Raw genomic sequence first — 17,625 nt, forward strand, 5'->3', positions numbered from 1 at the left:
TTTTCTGCCCTCCCACTGTTCATTTCCCTTCCTCCTCATCGCATTGCTGAACTGCTGCCTTCCTTTGTTTCTTCATTGTTCTCTCCTTGCGCTTTCCACCTCTCAACGTTTTCGCAGTGCCTGCTCCCGGCAACAGACACATTGGCATACAATGCCAACAGCATTTTAGGCACTACACCAAGCCCGCTATCTTTGCAGTACTAAGAGCACTGTTGGCCACAGAATACCAATGCATCCAGCGCCAAGTCTTACGAAGGTAGAACTACAGTTTAATTGAAGTCCCTCGCAAACTCAGTCGAGCAACATTGTGTATTATAGAAATGTCTTGTTGGCCAGATTTTATATGACGCCTGGATTATGTTACCGCATGGTCCCTTGAAAGAGATATAATCAGGGTTTTACTGTACAAGGTCTGTCCGAAAAGTATGAGAACTTTTTCTAGCCACAGCCACGCTGGAAAAAGGAGACATGTGCCAACCTGTTCCCCCCCTCTCCCCCTCATCTTGCATGCACTTTATTGCGTTACTGCAAGCTCGCACTCCTAGCACGCCCTGCCTCTTTTCCCTTGCTTGTTCGGGAAGACACAAAACAGCGCTCATCAAGCCACCATTCTTCTCGGCTCACCCTAGCATGCATTCACTTGCACCCAAAGCACAAGGCATGCGGGGGCACGATAGGATCTTGTAGCAATTAGACTTTATACAGAACATGACATTGCTTCGCTTTGGCGGTCGCTCTAGGTCGCAGGGCGGCATGCGATTTAAAAGGTGTGTTTGCAAGCAGCCACTTGTAATTCAACCATTTGACCATCTGCGTCTGCAGAAGTTTCCATTTACTGTCTCGGTGTTCCTTTGCAGCGGCAATGAAATCAAGTTCTATGGAAAACCTGTATAAACATACTTTGTTATATTGAAGTTCATTATATTGAGCTTCAACCGTAGTGACATTTTACTTTGCGATTACACTGTTCAGCTAGTTGATCAGAGGCAAACGAGGTAGTTCTATGCAGTACCAAACCGAGAAGCAATTCAGGTAACTTACCCTCCCTGATGCTTTTCAATTCGCAGGAGATCTCGAACCCGGTAAAGAGCGGCATTGCGACACAACTCCCTCAAGTCGCTACCTGAGAAGCCCTCAGTGAGGCGTGCAATCTTCATAATGTTCACATCCTTGCTCACCTGGAAAGGCAAAGCAACAATCTGAAATTGTTCTTGCTGAGGAGACCAAACCTGGGGAATGGTTACAGAAGTATGAGGAAATTTTCTGCCTGTGTGACAAGACATTTACAGTTCACACAGAGTAGCTTGGTAAATCTAGTTTGAAGAAAAAAGAAAAACATTTACAGAAACTAATATCTGTCCCCCTAACAGCTGACCATTAATTCAGCAAATTTATGCATAAAATTTCAACTACAACAGACATCCACTATTTCAACTCTGGTTAATTAAATTTTTCGGTTAACTTGATCACAACCAAAAGTCCAGGCCTGCGCCCATGCATTCCGATAGGCCCGAAGTTTGTTATTTCAATCCTGAAATTGGCCTTTGCAGGATAATTCTAATTTGGCTGTTCAGCACACATGTGCCTGACCCCATGGTGACCCCAGCGGTTACTCCAATAGCGGAAGCGTCTGTCTTTTTGGCATTTAGGGTACAGTGAATGCACAGAACACGTTATCTCTCGTCGAATATGCCTATTTTTGGCGTGCCCCTGGAACGTTGTGAAGAAAAATTGGTAGTTCACAATGAATTATTACAATATTTGCCTGATTCTAACACATCATTTCTTCCCCACGAAAATTTGTCCAATAACTGCTTACAGCACACAATTTGACACGAAACCAAAACTGCGTTCATGCCGTTTTCAACAGCCTACTGTCAGAGCCAGCCTAGCCACCATCATTGTCACCACAAGAAGGAAACGATGGATGGCGACAGAACTCGCATAGCATGATGACGACATGCCACTTTCAGTCTGATTGTGAAAGCACATTCGAATGGTAAGCTATTTTACATGTTAGGCTAATTGCAACAAGTCACATCACAAGTTCTTGGTGTTTTGAGAATTGCATGCATTATAGGACTATCTAGCAAAGTGGCTATTCTAGGCATAGGCCACCATCCCATTTGAGATTGTTGTGGAGTCACTTGATGGACCTTACGAAAGATTATATGTGTTCTTCACAGAGAGTGATAAAATGCTAGGCTGAGAGTGATGACAATGGACATTAAGTAAATAAATTTCTATTCTGTGTAGGTCAAGCTTGCTGATTTCGCCATGTTCCTATTAGCCCCGAGAACGACCTACAGGGGCGTTGCGAGTACAGCTCGCGTGACGTCAGGGCACAGACTCAAGTCTGTCTGCTGCAGTTCGGGTGGTGTCTGGGTGCCTTCTGCAGTGTTCCCATTTGTTTACTCTCATTCCCTGTGTTTGTATACTTATGATGGTCGTCTCAAATATATTTTTATGACGTCTTCGTTCGCAAAAATTTATTCAAAGAGCTTATTTTCTAGACAATATATTTTTCAAGGGTAACGCTACAGTGCCAGCCGAAGCAGCTCAGACCAGCCCATTGTGGTTTTTCATACGTAGATCTACATATTGCAGTGGTAGCTCAAATGAATAATAAAAGCATAAACACGAAAACATAGCACATAAGAATCCAGTTAGGATACCATACCTGCCGTGATGCAACAAGCATCTCGCAAACACTGGCTATCTATGACTTCTACAACATTTACCTTGATTTTAACCCACTAAAGCATGTTTGCTTACGATGAGTAGTTCCTGGTATATAATATCGAACTTTTGCACTTCACAGAAACACTCAGCAGTAACACGAGGATTGCAGTTTAGATTATCAGGGTCGCTACCACATTGACAATTTCAAGCTCCCTGAGTTTTCCAGGTTTTCCCTGGGTGCCCTTGCAAAATTCCCCGAGTGACACAGAACTTTGTTTTATGTTAAGACCGGCTGACACCATGTCGCCTAATGCTCTCACTCTCTAGTAAGCATGCTAAAAATAAAGAAAACGACTTAATCCACTTTGAATAGTAAGGAGTAGTGTTCATTTTATTCAAAATAGAAAACTGAAGGGAGGTGTTAGTAAAATGCACAGTGAATAAAATATCTATGAAAAAAAAAATGGTAAAGTCCATTGCAAATCAAGTCGAACATTTTCAAATACGAACAAAAGAGATCCATACAAAAGCAAATATTTTTAAAAATGAGCTATTTCTATCAACTGATAGCAAGCTCATTGGTATTAGGCCTGAACTTCGTCACAAGTGAGATTCTCTCAGCGGCTGGAAAGTCAACCTCAATTGTCATGACATACTCCCAGCCCACGAACAATGCCTCAGTGCTGCGTTTCACTGCTTTAAAGAGTTTATTTTGGTTTGTATTAGGGACTCCTGCATCTCGGCGTCGGCCAACCATTTGCTTTTTCAGTTCAAGCTCCTTCAAAGAAGCAGCAGCACAGTTCCTTTCTCGATTATTCCTCAATGCAATTTCTGAACCTTTCTGTTCTCATCCTCGTTCTGCCGCGTGTTCGGCCCACGGACCATTTGAAGAGTCAGTTGTGCAGTCAATACCCAATTTTTCAGACTCCCTAGGGGCTACGAAAACGTCCGAGAAATTGGGCAGTCCAAAAAAATAAATGCATGTCTTTTACTGCCCTTTAAGAGCCCCTCACTAGGTCTGGCCATGTTGAGCTGACAAGCGCAGAGCACACAATGCGCGCTAACAATCGTGTTTGCAAAGAATTACATTGCTATGCACCACGAAAAGGTCTGAAATTTCAATCCGAATGCCGTTTTCCCCTTCCCTCACGGCAAACATGCTGCAAGCTGGACGGTGACGTGCTGGTGTCCCTGCTCCTACGTGCTCGGGTCCGCAGTGTGACGTCGCTCATGGTGACACGTGACTTCGAGAATTATTCAAGGCAACATTTGTTATTTATGTGATCTGTTGCTTAAATTGATTAATTGAAGTTTAGAGAAATAATAAAACACACAAACGGAATGCCTACGTGTTTTTTGTTTTACTTCGCACCGAAGCAAGAGAGATGTACTTCCGCTTCGTCTGCTTGTTCCCATGGTTGTGCAGTCACGTGCGCTGGTACCGAAACTATGCCATTTTCTACCATGTTCCACTGCATGATCATGCTCTGCGATCTGCTTGTTCTGCCTCAGTATTCATGTAGCACTGAATTATACCGCTAGTCATGTGTCCTTGTGCACAGCATGCAAAATTGTGTGCTGCGTGAAACCAGACAATCACAACAGCTCGTGCGCAATGCCCTCAGTAAAAATGCGCAATGCCGCAAAAAAAGAACAGAAAAAAAAATGAGGGAAAAAAAAAAAAAGTTGGGGCCTGTGACGTATGCGTCATGCGATCCTCGAGGTTTGGAATGGGAGAATGCAAGGAAGGAATTTCGCTTGTGGAGGCTAGATGGGGCGAGTGGAGAGAGTGTCTCGCTATGCAGTGGAGCTTGCCTCCTGAAATCATTGGTTCACAGCACTAAAATATTTCTATCTCAGCTATTAATGAGCAATTTGAAAAATTTTTGTGGCAGAACATTCCCTATAGGACATGTAACAACTTTCAGCGTATAACCAAAACTTGCTATGGTGCCTGGTGAGGGGCACTTTAAGGGCTCAAATCGCCATAGGCACGTCCGTCTGAAGGCCTGCGCAATTTTATTAGGCATATTGGAGCTCGTACGGTGACAGGAGGAGGCGGGTGCATGTGTGTATAATTAAGGAATGCGTATTGTGTCCCGTAACAATTGTCCCCACGCTTGCTAAGCTTCACCGCAATACTTCACATATGCTTCACCGCTTAACATTCCTGTGCTGAGGCGAAGCTGCCTTTCGGGACCCGGTATTATGGATTGCACTGTGCTTTCTAAGCTTCGAAGCCAATCGCGAGGATTACAGAGGCGGAGTCGGCGCCATTACTGACAGCGGCGCATTCTTTCAATAAAAAACATGGCACCAAACGGCAAGAAAGTAGCGAAGGTCGATGCAGCTAGGCCGTTGCAGCTAGTTGCCGCGGTGGCTAAGGCTGCCAGTGGCTAAGGCTGCCAGTGGATCTGCGTTCGAGAGTGCTGCTTCAAGGCGGCGAGATAATCTAAACGGCGGTGTTGGCTTTGATTAATGCCGTTTCGGATCTGCTGTCGCGGCAAAAAGTCCAGAAAATGGGACGCAAAGGGTTCTTGCGTCCGAAATTTCAGACGTTCTTATACATGGACTCTATGGGGTACGTGGTGGTGCCGTGAACCCACCAGAATTATCGTGCATGTCCCAAAAATCGAAGGTCCGGAAAATCGGTCATTGACTGTACACTGGAAACTCCTCCAGCCAACGTCACGCCGTCAAAGAGAATTCGTTACTATTCCTCTCTTTTACGCGAGCCGCATTAGGACGATTTCATTCCCTTTCAATAAAAATTAAAGCTAATTTTCCCTGATAGAAGCACAAATTCCCCGAGTTTTCCCTGAGTATTTGCAGACTATTCAAAATCCCTGAGAATTCCCGGTTTTCCCGGTTGGTAGACACCCTCATTATACCAGCACCACTTGCTTCTTCAAGTGCTTCTTAAAATCAGGTCATCCTTCACCGCTTAATTAAATGGTGGTAATTTGAAGTAATGCTAATTGTGGCTTACAGCTGTTTGCAGCATACAAAAAGGAATGTACCAATATTTATTTCCTTTTCCATGCTACACATTCAACTCACTTGAGCAATTATTGGTGCCTGTTGATTGAGAAATAGACATGACAAATCTGCTAGGCAAACTGACACAGGCTGCTCGGTTCAAATTTTTGAGTGAAATATGCCTTTTGGACTGTATGGCTGCAGCCAGAAAGAAGCTAAAGTCTTATTGATTAGTAGTTGGGACATATTGAAGATAACATTATTCCCTGGTGGAGGTAAAAAATAAAGTGAATTCATGTGAGACTTGTGGTGTCTTCCTTATGAGGCAGATATGCGAGGTTCTCTTTTATGTACTGACGAAGCAACTAGTTCTCAGTTTGTATAAGTAAACAACGCAGGATAGAGACATGGTGAGGCAGAAAGTGCTTAAATCTTCATTTTTAAAGCAACCTAAGCTGCGCTGCAGTGCCTCGAAGTATACTTTAGGCATTGCAACTGGTGCTGTAAAAAACTGCATCGTGATTTCAATTTGAAGTTGTAGTGAACATATGGGTTTAACGAACAATGCACGCCTTGCCATAGTGTCGATAAAGACTACTGAGGGTCACTATGAAGGCCACTATGATACGATATAGATGGTGCCAAATGATTGGCTCTTGATCTCAATCATGAATTTTTCCTTTCAGGTGATTGCTGTTATGGTATTAGTGTAGCGTACGCATACTATACACGACGCGTCGTCGTGTTAATAGTCATGAGCAATACGTTTTCTGGGTGCCTGTCTCAGAGAACGGTGAAAGTATAGCAGCAAACTTTTTCGTACAAAATGTGGACGTAACGCATTAATAAGGTGGCCATATTTGACTAAAACAACTCACCAGAGTAATAAAAATCATGATGAAAGCTTCGCTGGGCAGTGTCCTAACACGAATGTATAATGTTGACACCATATACCAAGTTTTTTCTTCCACGAACAATGCAATTTCTCTCATAGCTAAATACTAAGGGAATCTTAAGTGTTTAGCAGAACATCATACACAACATCATGTGTTGAAGTTGCAGGCATTCTTTTTACAAAAAATTTATGCACATACACGGCACATATATGCCTTCTAAAACCAGTAGACCCCTTCAACGGTGCATAGCTTATGATATCCCAGCCACAAATAAGCTCGACTGAAGCTGTTTTGAAGAAACTGCAGTTCAGGTATAACAGCAGAAAGAAGCCAACATATCCTTCAATAAGTAGGGCTCGAGTCACCAATACCCCAAGCATGCACGATGGGAACGAGTGCATGCGGCAGCCAAGTGAGCTGGAGCAAGCGACATCCTGACCGTGACAACACTTGCGAGAGGGCGCCACTCCAACTTCTTGCCGCTAATTCTTATTGGGAGAATCAGAAGCATGCTAGGTTTTTCTTCAATCTTGCTACTAAATAGGATGTGTGTTCAATTTTTTTTTAATTTGTTAAGGAGCTCTAATATGATTTCTTTGTTTGTTTTCTACTTTGAACCTATAAAAAGTGGGTGCACATTCCATTCAGGGCAAATACTGCCAAATGAATCAGCAGTGTGTGTCCGCATTTTTCTCACCTCATGTTTATTTCGGCCTGATGGATGGTTCGACCAATTTTGTCAGTCCCGTTAGGGTCAAATGAACGGAAGCCAACTGTATAAGCACATTACCGTATCTACTAAATCCTAATGCACACTTTCTATGGAAAAATTTTTTATAAAATGTTACATGTGGATTGAATGGAGTACAAAACCAAAACTGCAATATTGACTACCTGTCATCGTTTGCAATAGAAATTGCTGTAATTCAATACAAATGATACGGTAGCTGTGGCATGGATGGTACCAAAGATGAGATGCTTAGGGCAGTTGATAGTGATAAGGATGCCTCAAAGATGCCCGCGTTCCTCTGTGGCTCATATGCAATAAATTTTCTTTTCAAAGTACGAACCCCAAATCACGATTACTCTCTCTCACCATGAAAATCAGGTGGATAAACAATCAAAGCCATTGGAAATCGAGTGTGCGTTACAAATGAAGTGGAGAAAGGATCGAGTAAATATAATGTTAGGAAATTATTGTGCTATTCTGGGATTACTTTGGACTAGAAGCTTTTCTTCCAAAACTGTAAATGGGCGATTCCATAAGAAATCGAACATGCATGTCCGCTTGATATTTTCATTGTCTGCTTCTCTTTTTTAAATATGTTATATAGGGATATTTAAACTGCATGGAACTGAAAATTTTATTCCGAAAAAGTGGTCCCAGCACAAAAGCAAAAATAATTGTACGTGGTGGTGCGGGTGTCCTGCTACTTCATGGCCGAATTCAATGCAAAGTAAAAAATGTTGTCGAAAACCTTTTCTGCTCATTGTAGTCTGCTTAAATTTAAATAACTTCCATGCGTTTATTGTGCTGTCCAAAAAAGAAAAAAAAATTTAAAATTCCAAACACGGCCCAAATGAGAAAAGTTTCGTAACTTTGATGCTTCATTGCACATCTTCTATTTCCCACAGAAACTTGAAAAGAGTGTCAAATATATAATGTTGCCTTTGCAACATTCCTGCAAATGAATGGGTTCCTACAAAAAATACACAGTACAGTTATATATAAGCAAGCTATTCAAAAAAAAAAGCTCATATTCAAAAATAAAATAATAAAAAGCTTTTGGGTAAGCCAGGCCATACGGTACCATTTCAGAAAGCTGAAATGCAGAGGTAAAGGTCGAGCTAATACAGGAAGGTGTTATCTGTGAGTTATTAAGAAAACGTGATCGCGAGAAATGAAATAAACGACTTGGGAAATGACTCAGACGTCTAATTTTTTTTGGAAACGTCATTTGCGAAGTGTGCGTCGCAGCATGCAGTGGTGCCGAAGAAGGTTGCAGTATCCATTGCATGTGGGGGACGAAGAGGGGACGCAGGCAGCGAAGAAGCACCAGTGACCCCCATAATGGTGCACCTGTTGGTCATAGAACTGCTCAGTCATGGATTAGCAAGTCCTGCCTTTGGGCCGTGTTCGTCATTTATAAATATTTATTTTTCTTTTGTAGACAGCATAAAAAACACACGAAACTTATTTATATTTATGAACATGCACAAAAGGTTTTCGCCACAATTTTTTTTAGTTTACATTGAATTCGGCTGAATTCGGCTGTGAAGTCAAAAAATATAGCAGTAAACAGTAGCAGGATGCCCGCGCTGCCACCTTTAAGGATTTCTTATGCAGTGCTGGGAACGCTTTCCAGAGAATAAAATTTTAATTGCCGTGCAGTTTAAATATTTCTACATAATACATATATATATAAACAGACCAAGTAAGAATATCAAGCGGACATGCATGTAAGTAGACCAATCGGTTTGCGATTTCACCATGCCATCTTGATAGTAGAGAGAGAGAGAGAGAAAGGCACTGACATTACTTGCAATGCATTTTTATGCACCTTGATTTTTTGAAAGCCAAGAAAAGTGAAATACAGAATCTTTTTACAACAGTCTGGTGTTATTTTCTCATTAAAACATATCCAAACATAAGCAGGCTGCTGGAAAGTACACCTTCAACTTTGACTGTCTTAAAACCATACAAATGAAAGCATGCAATGTTATTTATCATATTCCACACAACCTCATTAAGTCTAATGCAAGAAGACTTCGATGAAATCTGTTCATTTAAACAGTAACAGTTTAGATTAAGAGACGTGCAGTGAGGCTATGAGGAACTAAAACTACCCAACTTACCATTAAATTAACCTTAACCCCTTAAGTGTTTTGGACTATCTGGCTAATTTAACCTTGGACAAGCTCAGCTCATGAACAGCAATAATCCCGTTTTCAAGGCAATTTGGGCTAACTCGGTAAGTCTATACTTAGTTTTTCTTTTACTACATTGGCAGCTGCAGCAGCATTTGAAATCCGCGGTTATTTCACTATTTTTTATTTTACGACATAGATGTCAGCACTTTTTCAGTGTCTCAAAGGCTACATTTATTTAATCTTTGTAAACTCCTGGAGGGGCACGTTTATTAGTCTTTCTGTAATAGATAGCAGCACTTTGCCAGTGCTCAAAGACCATGTTTTTCAAATTGTGCACTTTTTGCAAACTTTGGAAGATTCGTACCAATGACGTCTGCCACTGACAGCTCACACGTGAGTCACGCGTCAAAAATAAACCCACTGTTTGACTCTGACAGTGAAAGTGGGAGCGAAAGCGATGCACTAGAGTTTTGTTATTTGAGTGAAGAGGATGATGATAGTCTTCATCGCTTCTAGGACCTGGTACGAGCCCTTCCATGTTTCATGAGGTTCCACACAATCCGTGGCCTGCCTTATCAATACAAGAATGCACGAAAAGCTTTCTTCGGTGAAGAAACTTGCTCCTGAGAATAGTTGACTTTGAAACAGAGTAAACTAAAGCATTTTTCCTCATTTCTAACTGTACCATTTGTGGCAATGACAAATGCATATATATTGCACGGCGAAAAAGTAACATGAGGTTTTCCCACTTAAAACATGAAGCAAATTGGTTGAAAAAGCTTTAAAAGGGTTTTTGAAGAATTCTGAAAATAAGCCATAAAAAAGAAAAGGAAAATAAGGTCACTTTTGGTCAATATAAGATAAAACACTTAAGGGATTTACAGAGTTCATAGTGAAGGAAATTAGTTCATGCTACATCACTTTCACATCAATGAAACATCACTTTTACAGCAATGAAGTTAACAGTTAATTTAATTAAATTCTCGTTTTTAATGTGCAACACCCTGATCTGGTCATAAGGCAACCAGGTTAATAGCGAGAGCTGCAGCCTACCGAGTCTTGTCACTGTTGCAACACTAGATGTAAAAAGTAGGACTTGATCATAAAGAAACACTGAGTAGCAACAGCCAGTTTTAAGCTCTGCCTAGGGATCATGAAAACATGACTCTTTTCAGTTGCCTGCCACACCTTCCAGGCTTCATCGTGCGTTGCCACGTGGCAAATAACACGGTCATAATTTGCACAGCCCCTGATCCCAACATCTGCCAGTCAAACTGTGCCATGCTTGCCAGCATGTAGCAAAAACAAGAGTTGTCATGTGTAGCTTTGTGTCCAATATTGGGACCATGCACACCACTTTGGATGCCATGTTGTGCGTGTGCATTCTCCAGTTTCTGCCGTTTGGCAGCATGCTATGGACTTCATCTAGTTGGTGTGTGAGGCAATAGAATGACAATGCACTTCAGCAGCGTAGACTGTTGGGCCAGTTGGTGCATTATGTAGTGTCGGTGAGCGGAAATACGGGCAGGAAGAAACGGAGTGAACAGGACAGACACTCTGTCCTGGCCTGTCTGAGCGTCTGTCCTGTCCACTCCATTTCCTCCTGCCCATATTTCCGTTCAATGACACTAGACAATGCACCTGGCGTGGAAGTTTAGAAAATTAGGCAGCAGTAATCTAGAAACACTCGTGTGTACAAAACATTTTCAAAAGAAAAAAATAATAACTTTTCTGAAAAAAAAAAAGGGAGAGAGAGAGAAACATTTGTTCCCCCCTAATTATCACAGTTCTGAATATACTACAACATGCACAGCTTACCTACCCTGCTAATCAATAAGCAACTACACAGGAACTAGATAACCACTCACACTACTTCACACTATCTAACCGGTAACATAACAGTCAATCTCAAAGCATCAAATGTGCTTTTCAGTAAGCTTTAACCTCTGACCATGGGTGAGCTGGCTCCGTCTAGAACTTTCTGATAACACATGTCAAAGAAAAGCAGCACTCATCACAGATGTGGTAAACAATGCAAAGGACCAGCCCAACCTATTCCAGACTGATTTGGAGACGTGCAATATACAAAGTAAAGTCGGTTGTGGACCCTTTATTTTCATTCACAAAGCTGTGGATGAGATGAGCTGACCCACAACAGGGATTAAAATAAACGACTTACCCCTTCTGTCTCTAACACTAGTTTGATAATTCCAGCCCTTTGCTGCTGGTTCTGGAAAAAAACAAAAAAACAAAATGCTCAATGTTAACAGTTTGTGATAGGACTATACATATGTCAGCTTAACACCAAACATGCAACTACTGTTTGACGGCATTACACAGGCTTATGAGCATTTACGCGGAACCTATGTCAAAAGTTACTATATTCCCTCACGGTAACCACACAGTATCCTCCAGGGAAACTAAACTAAAATTACCTGCAGAAAAGCTATCATATTAAATTATTTACAGTGATCTGAGGCTTGTCACAATGTTTTTCTAGGGTTTAGTGGTCTAGGACCTTCATTTAACAACAAAATAAATTAATAGCACAAAATATCATGTCAGTACAAAGAGTTAAACAGCCGGAAAACACCAAATTTCCCTGCGTGGAAAATAGAAAGCACAGGTGAACTCCTATTTTTTTCATAAAATTTAAACACTTAAAAAAAAGAAAAGGAGAAAAAGAAAAAGAGAAAAATAAACCGCCTGATTTTGCCTCAAAATATACTCTGAAGAGACAGAACCCTACTTATAACTAAATTTTCAACAGAGAGAACCAACTGGCACCTAAGAGAAAATTTTTTGCTTTATCTATGGTACTTAAAAGTGACAGAAAGAAAATGTATCAACAAGTGCCAAAATTGAAAATACTGTATATTAAAAGAGGCAAAAAAGAGTGTAGAATGTAATATTACCCAAGATAACAAGGCAACCTGTTAACAAATTCACTAATTGCAATCTATCAACTTCACAATGGGTTTCAGTACACTGCCGCTGCTGCCAAGGATGCAGTTAAGTCCTTAGCAAGGTAATGGCAACTGTTGTTGGAAGTGCATAGATCAAGGGAGATTTAGATGAGAAGACTATACAGAAAGTAGTAGGGTTGAGGAGACACACCTATATGAAATGCTTCTCCTCCCATAACAATCCATTCTCAAAATTCATAATGCAGTGAGCCACAGCATTCTGATCAAGGTCATATTCAGTGCAAGTGCAGTGGAATGTCCTGGAGGACTATAGCTATCATGGCTCCCGCAGGGCAGATGCACGTGTGCTCCAAGCATGGCAAGATTGGTCTACTGATAAAATTAATCGAAAGAAACCTAAGGGTGGGATGGTGTCCTGAGCCAAACTGCTCACTTTATGTATTCAAAGAATGTCAAGGAAAGCTCTGTTTTCTTTGCAACTCACAGGCAAACCAACATGAAACATAGCTGGCATGCGACGCAGGATGGCCTTGTCAACATCATGTGGACGGTTAGTGGCTCCCATTACCACCACCTGGCAGTCAGGATCCGTGATGAGGCCGTCCCAGAGACACATGAACTGTGCCTTCATCATAGCTGTTGCCTCATGGTCTTGACTATCACGGGACCGCAGGAACGAGTCAATCTCATCAATAAAGATGATGCAAGGTTGGATCTTCACTGCCTGGAAGGAAAAAGCGGAACAGACATGTTCCCAGGAGGCCGGTGAGCACTGCAAAAACTAAACATGAAGGGTCACTGTCTACTTAAAACTGTTGCTGATGAGGGGGAAAAAAAAGCAAAAGCAGAGAGAAACACAGCAAAAAACTTAAACAGGTGTTTAGCACAAGGCACTGAACAAATTCACAGTGTAAATATATATCTTAAATATCGCTATGTGACCCTCGAAGATGAAATTAATGGCCACCAGACTGAAGACGATGAGGAGCCTTTGCTCCCTATGTGCCGGAGATATAACATGGTATAGCAGACTTCTGTTAATTTGACTCCAGTTAATTCAATCCTGAGAGAAGGTCCCAGCCAATGCCCATGCATTTCTATAGGCCCAAACTTTCATTTTTTCGTTCCTAAAATTGGCATTTGCCAGATAATTCGAACTTGGAGAGTCAGCATGCACACACCTGACCCCTATGGTGACGCCAAGAGCAACCCCTTTAGGGACAGTGTCTGTCTTGGCCAAGCTTAGGGGACAGTGAATGCGTTGAACACACCATCATCACCTGTCAAAAACCTATTTTCTACCAGCCCTAGGAAGAGTTTCAAGTAATTACCATAGCTCACAATGTATTATTACGATATTTATCCAATTTTAATGCACATCTTTTTTGTTTCTAGGAAACTGGGTGGAAATTGCCTGCATGGTGCAATCGAATACGAATGCAAAACCGGCTTCATAGCGTTTATACGCTTTACCGCATAACGCTAATGTACTGCGGCGAAGCTGACATTAAAAACAAACTATGCATCGCAAGTGACTTTAGCAAACCGGCTGCCATTGAGCAACACATATTTTTCTTACTAAAATATCGGATGCGCATTAGATTTCTATTTTGTTCAGGAGCTTTAACGCAATTCTTGCATTAGTTTCTACTTTGGACACATAGAAAGTAGGTGCGTTTGATCCGGGGGGGGGGTGTTAGACTGGCAAATACTGCCAAATGAATTGGCGGTGTGTTTTGGCACTTTTTATGCATCTTGTTTAATTCAACCTGCTGGATAATTCAATCATCAGGGTTGAATTAATGGAAATTGACTGTATTACCAGATGTCACAGCACTTCCAGATGAAGACACGTTGCCGCCAACTACGTCATCAAGTGGGACGTAGTAGTGAAACAACTGAATGCATCTTTTTCCGTGACTCAGCAGCTGCACATCGGTGACAAGCAGTCTTATGATGCAGCCTTGCATCAACTGATACAGTGCCTGGAGTCCTCACCTGGGGACGTTTCTATTTGTATTTCGTATTTTCACATTGAAGAGCGCCACCTTATATAGGGTCAGTTCGATTTGCCTGCACTACTGTGAACTAGTTCATAGTGGGGCACGAGAATTCAGAAATTGTGCGGCTCAACTTCAGTGGTGCATGCTCAACAAAACACTCGAAAACAAACACCGAGGTGCTGACGCAGTGCCGGCCTTATGTTTTGTCCAGCTAATCCATGCCGTCCACCAAATTTCAAAGGTCCCGAATCATAGGTATGGTTGGTTTCTGACGTGGAAACAATACACCCCACGTTGCATAACACTTAACACGTGTGTAAGTGGGGTTTCACTAGTGCTTAAGCTCGTGTGCTGCATAGTCTGCTGCGCTGCTGCTTTGCACCTGCATGCTTACCAAGTAAGCACCATCAGTAGGAAGGATGCACAAAAATTGTGTACCTGCCCTGCGCCTTTATTGTACCTTTTAAAACGAAGGGTGCGATTCAGATAATGCCATTGCTACACCGCTGAAACGAATCACAGAGTGCAGCTCCTTGAGAACTGGTTCAGGTGGTGCAGGCAAATCAAGCAGACCTATAGGCATAATCTCTGTGCCATGATGGCCCTGCCCTCCCCCTTGTTGTCCCTACACACCTGCATTCCACAGTTCTAGGTACGCTTCACGATGCCCCAACCATAGAGTTTCACACAATAATTACTAGAGGGAACTCTGGCACAGTGTCTACGGGAGCTGCAATGAGAGCTGATGTACCAGCATGGGAATTATGGGAAGTACATGGATTTGCCTAAACTTCACCTTTTTCGCTTCAAACGGCTTTGTGACTTTGTAAACTCGTCATTTTCAACATTGTACTGCGTAATAAATAAGTAAACATCATTAAAATTGTCCGACAGCAGGATTCGAACACAGGAACTCCAGCACAGAAGCCTGATATTGAAACCATTAAGCCATGGACGCATGTATCGAGAAGCGAATGAAACGCCCTTATGAATTTATTGCGGGCAGGCCAGTGCCTTGAGACGCTTGGTGCGTTTCGATTTGGCTACCTGGACAAGCTCAATCGTTGCAATTAATAGCAATTGTGCATGTTTGCGGCGTCTTCTGCACTTCGAAGAGCATAGATTGCGTTGAAATTTACAACAATAAGATTTATATAGCGTAATATACAAAGCCACATAAACGTTTGAATCCACAAGCATGAAGATCAGACAAATCCATGTACTTCCCATCATTCCCATGGTGGTACAACGACTGCAGCACCAGAGTTCCCTCTAGTAATTATTGTAGGAAACTCTATGGCTCCAATCACTGGACACCTTGATATTTCTTGTACGTATGACTGTGTGCGTCTGGTGTTGCCTAGCTTGTTCTTTGTGGTGTTACTTTGGCACCCGCAAGTTCTGTCAATACTGAAAGAAGCTGTCTATGCTCCCTACCGGGCATCTTCAGCACATCAACATCCCAGCTGAGCCCTTCTTACATGTTGGTTAGAACCTTCTCAATCCTTTTGCAACATTATCTTCTGGAAACAAGTGAGCCGCTGTCACTACTGATTACACAATGCTCTACATGATCAAAAGAATGCTTCTGACCAGTTGCTTCAGATGTCGTGGACTTTCTCTTTCATGACAATTTTAATACATGGTGTCCCATGACACTTAGCGACCGTCTGAGGCTGTAATATCCTTTCAAATGTCATCAACAAAACTCAGTGCTGCTGCTTTACCCAGCACAAGCTCAGACCAACGGACTCACCGAGCACTTGAACTGAACCCTGACTGACATGTTTTAAAGTATGTGTTGACTGACCAGTGTGACTGGCACCTTGCATTACCATACACAGCCAAACCTCAATATAACGAACATCGATTTAACAAAATTCACTATGTAACAAACTATTTTCATTGCCCAATCTTAGTTGCATTGAAAACCGTGTATATTTATTTTTCACAATTTAACGAAGCAACTTTGTGGCACAGTTTCGATTTAACGAAGTTTTCGGCCATTGCAATCATGTACAGTCAACCGATTCTCTAACAGTACCGCATAAGCATGGACTGGCGGCTGGCCGGCTGGTCAGCACCTTCGAACGGTGCAAAGCACCGAGATCAGCAAGAGTAGCGCAAGTGCACAAAGTTCACTCGAAGTACAAGTTTCATTTGCTAACCTCTTCCCACAGGCATGACACCGCCCCTGTCGTGATTAACGCAGTGGAAGCTTGCACCACATTTGAAAGTAGATCAAAAAGTTGATAATTCCCTCTTGCGCTACTCTTTCTTGCCCCTGTGATACAGCTGCATTGCAGATTTGTGCGGCTTGTTCATTATTTCTTGGTACATGCACACTAGAGCAGCACACGCTAAAAAACGAAAAGAAAAAGAAAGGACGCAAGCCTGGGGCACACGCTCCTGCTATCTCCAATAAGCCTAGAAGCTTGCACCGAATTAATCATGCCAGGGGCCGTGTTGTGCTGGTAGGAAGAGCCTAGCAGACGAAACTTGCGCTTTGGGTGAACTTGGTGCTTATGTGCTACTCTTGCTGACCTCGTCGCTTCACGCCGTTAGAAGGCGCTGGCCAGTTTGCCAGTCGACGCTCGTGCGGTACTGTTAAAGAATCGGTTGACTGTACTTGAAGCCTGTAGGGCTAGTAAATCTAGCAAAAAACTATGTCGGCTGAGGCAAAAGTTATTTCAAGCGTCCTTCTGCATTGAAAGCGAGTGGCAAAACTGCTACCAAAGCGTGCGGGCTAGGACACAGTAGGCAGGAAACACTGCTGTGCCATTTGTCGCATTGGTAAATAACTTGGACAAACACGACAGCTGATGATTCCTTCTGTTCAAAAGGGATGAGGAGGGAGTGAACTTGCGGTAACATGATCAAGCACACGGTGGGGGGGAGGGGGCGGAAACGCGTGCCTATCTGCCTTCTCCTCCTCAAGCGCCGAATCGATCTTGTAAGTAATCTTTCCGTGGCAAACCGAAATGGATAGTGTCTTCACGTGCATTTGATTGTTTCCACGCATCTAGTGTTGGCGGTCAGATGCCCTGAGCTACGTCAATGCATTGCTCTTAGCGCGATCTGCACCGCACTGGCCCTCTTAACCATGCCATTATGGCCCGGCCTTCTTGCAATTTGTTTATAAGTGCTTACTAACAAGATATCCACCTGGAATACTCTAGGAATTTGTCAAGTTGTTTTTAATGCTGAAACTTTAAAACCTCGAATTAACAAAATTCACGACTTAATGAAGTTTTTCACTGGAAGTGC

General features: G+C 42.4%; 1 protein-coding gene across 1 annotated transcript in view; it reads right to left on the minus strand.

Moving 5' to 3' along the window:
* The window catches only part of LOC126548507 (outer mitochondrial transmembrane helix translocase-like), a 59,471-nt gene that overhangs the window by 4,225 nt on the left and 37,621 nt on the right, over nt 1-17,625 (minus strand). Inside the window, exons 6-8 of the mRNA XM_050196724.3 lie at nt 12,840-13,079; nt 11,608-11,658; nt 1,042-1,178 (exon numbers count right to left, since the gene is read on the minus strand). Of these exons, the coding sequence (XP_050052681.1) occupies nt 1,042-1,178; nt 11,608-11,658; nt 12,840-13,079 (428 nt within the window). The remainder of the gene's footprint in view (nt 1-1,041; nt 1,179-11,607; nt 11,659-12,839; nt 13,080-17,625) is intronic.

This window comes from Dermacentor andersoni, chromosome 1 (genome assembly GCF_023375885.2).
Source record: "Dermacentor andersoni chromosome 1, qqDerAnde1_hic_scaffold, whole genome shotgun sequence".
Taxonomy (NCBI): Eukaryota; Metazoa; Arthropoda; class Arachnida; order Ixodida; family Ixodidae; genus Dermacentor; species Dermacentor andersoni.